The following is a 5,605-nucleotide window of genomic DNA, read 5'->3' as shown; positions in this document are numbered from 1 at the left end:
ATTTATATTTTATTTCCAGGATTTATGGCTGTTGTAAATTTCATGAAGAGCAGATATCGACAGGTTTGTTATTGTTAGCTATAAATACAATTAAAATTAAAAACATTTTGAATGAAAGTATTTTGTAAAAAATTTGTAAAACATATATTACTATTTATTACAACATTTCTCATTTATTTTAATTTAATTTGATACAGGGTTTAACTAAAACAAACAAAATAATAATTACTTGAAATAAAATAAATGTTAAATTAAATTAAATTAAATATTTAAAAACTCTAAATGATTTTATTTCAGCTAGTTGATAAGGCAAACTTTTATTTAGTTTAACCTGATGTACTAAAATAACTAAGTAATAATTAAGAAAAACTATAGAGACAAAATTAAACAAAAAAGAGCACTAAAATCAAATATCATTTTAAAATATTTATATATTTTACAAAAAATAAAATCTAATTCAAAATCTTAACAAATGCTTATTTATAAATAAATATGATTCATATATTATTATTTATCCTTATCGATAAATATTATCTCAATGAAAAAAAAAAACACTGACTTGAAGTACTAAAATAACTGCAACTAAAATAAAAATATAAGAACTAGGTAGACATCTTTAAAAACTAATATAAATGACAAAAGCATAATTTCTAAAACTTTAAGATTAAAAGAAACAGATCATACTTTAATCTTGAGATGAAAGCAGCTGTGCTCTCTGGAGCTTTTCAGAAGAGAAGCTATAAATGCAGTGTTGAATAGCTCATGTTTACCAGCTGTTTTCTGCGGTTAGATCAGTTTAGGAGACAGCCAGCCGCTAGTTCTCTCCGTCTGCAGACGCTCGGATGAAGAGATGAAGGAGTTTCTCTACCTCTGAGTGTGTGACGTCAGCACTGAGCACCTGCAGAGATCTGCCACCATCTCGACCCGGTCTTCTGATCTCACTGGAGGACCCTTTGTGATGTCCATCCGGTCCACAGACACTGGAACACCATCATCACACAGCAGATGACGACCTCGCAAACAACTGACCTGCCCGTTTAGTGCTTTCAAGTCAAGTCATGTTTATATTTAGATTTTTTTGCACCCTCAGATTCCAGATTTTCAAATATTGTCCTATCCTAACAAACCATACATCAATGGAAATATTATTTATTCAGCTTCAGATGATGCATAAACCTCAATTTCACAAAATTGACCCTTATGACAGGTTTATATAAGTTAGCACTTTTTATAATGCACAACGTTTCAGAGCAGCGTTACACAAAATCAAGATGTTAATGTTTGTAATATCTTAATATCTTTCCTCCCGGGGACCTAGGAATAGACTTTTTTTCCTCTGTAGTAGACATTCTATTTTAGTGAATTTCTCTGAGATCTTACATGTCACAGTTTTAAGTCTGGATGTCCTGTAAAGAGCACACTTTTCTTTATATTTGCTTTTTTACATATCTTTGTACATTTCTTTATTTCTAATTATGTGAGGGATGCATGCCGTGCATGACATACAGACAAAAATATGTTTATTGTGGCTACAAATTCAGATGTATTCTCTCGTTTTAGTAAATCGTGGCCACATTATGTTAATTTGTTCCCTTGTTTTGATTTAGCTAAATGACTGAGCTAAAAGGAGGAAACTAATTCATAAATTTGTGCATGATTTAACTAACTTGCCAACAACTTGTCATGCAAACAAATTCTTAAATTGTGCACAATTTAATTAAAACATGCAAACTATTTTAATTGGCTGGTGTGTGTGTTTTGCCGAACACACGCCAGTCCTGAATTCACACTGATTGTGTTTAATCAGGATTTGGATTCATGCATGAATCTGATTTCATAGAAACTGCCTCCTACAGAAGGTCACTTGTTTTTAATCATCTTTATTATTGTTCATTTACAGTCCTTCCTCTACTTTACTTTATGATTGCACAGATAGCATCACTGAATCAATGATGAACTGCCTTTAACTGAGAATTGAGTGTTTACTATTGTCATTCTGCATTATTACACACTATTTAACACTGTAAAGCTGCTTTGACACTATCTGTATTATTAAAAGCACTATATAAATAAAGGTGACTTTACTACTTGCACTCATGATGATGTTTTACTGAAGCATGAAGACTATCAGTGGAAGATTACAAATGTTGTATGAATCAATGTGTATTAATACTTTTATAATCAATATCAGATATCAGTCAGATATTATATCTACTGCCACTGCAAATTAAACTTTTTATGTTTGTAACCGTGTGTCTGCGTGTTAATGAGCTCATGTAATGAAATCAGCATTTATTATCCAGTGAATGGGTGCCGTCAGAATGAGAGTCCAAACAGCTGATAAAAACATCACAATAATCCACAAGTAATCCACAGCACTCCAGTCCATCAGTTAACATCTGGAGAAGACAAAAGCTGAAACTAATCCAGCATTAAGACGTTTTTAACTAAAATACCATAGAGTCTATAATCCATAATAACTCTTCCTCCAGTGAAAAAGTGTTCTGGTCTGAATCAGGAGAGAAATCTGCACAGATCAAGCAGCGTTTAAACAGTCTAAAATTTTACATCTGTTGTCTTCTCCAGATGTTAACTGATGGACTGGAGTGCTGTGGATTATTGTGATGTTTTTATCTGTTTGGACTCTCATTCTGACGGCACCCATTCACTTGCAGTGAGACACTGATGCAATGCTACATTTCTCCAAACCTGATGAAGAAACAAACTCATCCTGATCTGGAATCGCCTGAGAGTGAGGAAACATTCAGCACATTTTCACATGAAGCAGAAACACGCCGGACTCCTGCAGAATCATTTCCAGGCCTTTATTTCTTGACTGGTCGAGCTGCGACACACACACAAATAAACTGGCAGAAGTACGCTATGCTCTCAACGCTTGATAAAATGTGAAAAATAAATACTGCGTTTGTAGCTAAGGTTATCGGTTTAGTTCCAGTAACAATCCACAGGTTTATAAAAATGCACTCTATTTCAAACACAAGCCAGACGGACGGAAAAAGAAAATGTGGCATCATCATCATCAGGAAAAATGATCAAAAGTTTAAGACAGTGAGGGAGTCGTTCTGGACTGATTCAGATTCCCTCGTGAGACGAGCACTTCGGTGAGAGCGGCGATTCAGACACGAACAAACACCCAACGCCTTCGGTTTGCAGTTTGACGTTTTTCACGTGTGTCCTTTAGGAGCAAATCAAGAGCAAAAGGCCAGAAAGAGCCTTCTCACCATCATCTGTGAGACCTCAGATCCACATCGACACGCTTCAGGAGAGAAAAACCACACACGATCATCTGCTGCAGATTCAGTGAATGACGGTGATGGACATCAGTGGATGCGAGGACATATTTCTTATTGCTAATCAAACACGGATGCTTCTGATGAGCGTTTGCTCCCTTTGTGCCTCTGGATCTGCACTGAAATACACTAAAAATCATGTTCTGGACTGAGAGGCATCACACGTTAATGTCAAATCAATCCAAAACACGCTTCTAAAGGCAGTTCAGATCCAAAACGAACATCAAAAGTGTTGAAATCCAGAATAACGAGCAACACAAAGAAACGAAGCGACGAGAGACATTCAGGTCAGTCACAGGATTCCCAAAACACCAAATGACCAAAATGAAAAAACGAGTTGAAGAAAAAGTCTTATTGCCTCAAAGGAACTCAAAGGTCATATTTACACAGTAGAAAATGGTTTGGTAAGTGCAGGACTTCAGTGTATCTCCACATGCAGATGTGAACAACGCACACATCACACTCGATTGTGAAATGATCGGACAGGCAAACACAGATCTAGAGACGCTTCGTCTGTGTGAGGATGAGCGTGTGAATGTTTGGCACCATGTGACCGGCGTCTGACGACACTCCACTCAAACCAGCCACGTTATGCTTCATCTGAACGTCACAGGAACAGGAAATCAATTTTCACATCATGACAGAACTAAAACAACTCAATCCTGGTAAGGAAATTAGCACCAGTCAGTATGAGAGTGTGTTCTTACACACACACTCTCTCACACACGCGCACACACACACACACACACACACACACACACACACTCTCTCTCTCTCACACACGCACACACACACACGTGAATCTCAGTAGCTCACATTTCGGAAACAGATTTTTACATTGTAACAATTTTTTTCACAATCTTCCAGGAAAATATGGAGAAGGAAAACTGATAGATTTGAATTTCATAAATTTGAGATGTGATATTTGACAATTTAAATAGCTGTAGTGTGTTTTAAACAGCACATTTTAGTGTGAAACTAAAAAATGTACGTAACAGTAAATATTTATACAATTAATATATATATATTAATTTAAAAAAATAAATAAAAAATAATGTGTTTTTTTGACCTGTGTATTTTGACATTGCAAAAAAATAAAAAATAAAATTGCACAAAAAAAAAAAGAAGTGTTTTTTTATCTTTGAGCTGTGACGGTGTGGCTAGGAGAACGATGTCCACCTGTTCTTCCCTCTATAAAAGCTTTGGTTTTGTTGGTGTGGTTCTTGCTTGTTTGCTCCCGGTTGTTTTGTGTTTGCTTTTGGTTTCGAGTTGTTTATTTGGGATTTTGTTATGAGTTGTGAGACTTGTTCTGTCTGACACCAACATCATGTGTCAGACAGAAATTGTAGTTATTTTTCGTTGTTTTGTTGTTTTATATATTTTTCCTTTCTTATGTTAATAAATATTTCTGTTCCGTACTATGTCCATTTCGAAAGAATGTGTTTTGTCTTTTGGCAAAATATTTTGACTGCAATAAAACACAAAAAAATTGATTATTTTGATGTTGCAAAAAATACAAACAATAAGTTGTTTTTTTGTCTTTCATTAAATTGTTTTGATTTTGCAAAAAATAACTGCAAAAAATGTGTTTTGTCTTTCAACAAAATATTACTTTGACTGTGGTGAAACATGAGCTGCATGAATTCTGGTGAGATTCACTCGTTTCCAGCAGAAAGGACAGAAGATGAGCGCATGGATCAGACACAAACACACACGGTCAGACGGTCAGTGCAGTGGCTTTGAGACACACACACACACACACACACACGCACAGATCTGTATGTAGAGGACAGAAGGCAGCCCTTATCACGAGTCCCACGCTGGTCCTCCAGAGCGAAGCGCCGATTCAGCTCATGCATCACACACACGCTCACACACACACTCGCCGCATGTGCGTCCCTCATCAGTAGTCTTGAAATGTAAAGGGGAAGAGCAGGGCGCTCCGCGTCCTCCAAGGGTCTGTGGAAGGCTCTGGTGTTGGTCTGAGCTGTGCTTCAGCGCTGTGTCTGTAATCTCTCCGCGTCCAGCGCCGGCCGGAGGAGCGGGAAACACACTCCAGAAACAAAGCGTCTCTGACGGTCAGCCGTGTGGCCAGGGTCAAAGCGCGGTCAAGCCGAAGTTACAGCGGCAGTACATCATCCCGCTGGAGTCGTGCCAGCTGTCCGTGATCGGATCGTACCGCTGCACCGCGCTCAGATACGACGAGCCCGAGTGACCCCCGACCACATAGAGATAGTTATCCACCACAGCAGAGCCCACGCCTGAGAGAAACACACACACACACACACAGAGAG

At 37.5% G+C, this 5,605-nt stretch overlaps 1 protein-coding gene across 1 annotated transcript in view; it reads right to left on the bottom strand.

Annotated features, from left to right (window-relative positions):
* Window positions 1-4,896: 4,896 nt before the first annotated feature.
* The window catches only part of LOC107719696 (kelch-like protein 28), a 12,159-nt gene continuing 11,450 nt past the window's right edge, over window positions 4,897-5,605 (bottom strand). The window contains exon 7 of the mRNA XM_016527183.1: window positions 4,897-5,572. Coding sequence (XP_016382669.1) covers window positions 5,409-5,572 — 164 coding nt within the window. The 3' untranslated portion in view covers window positions 4,897-5,408. The remainder of the gene's footprint in view (window positions 5,573-5,605) is intronic.

The sequence above is a fragment of the Sinocyclocheilus rhinocerous genome, unplaced genomic scaffold (assembly GCF_001515625.1).
Source record: "Sinocyclocheilus rhinocerous isolate Xijiao unplaced genomic scaffold, SAMN03320098_v1.1 scaffold2496, whole genome shotgun sequence".
NCBI classification, from domain to species: Eukaryota; Metazoa; Chordata; class Actinopteri; order Cypriniformes; family Cyprinidae; genus Sinocyclocheilus; species Sinocyclocheilus rhinocerous.
Note: the sequence above shows the minus strand (reverse complement) of the source record. Positions and strands in the feature narration are given on the sequence as shown.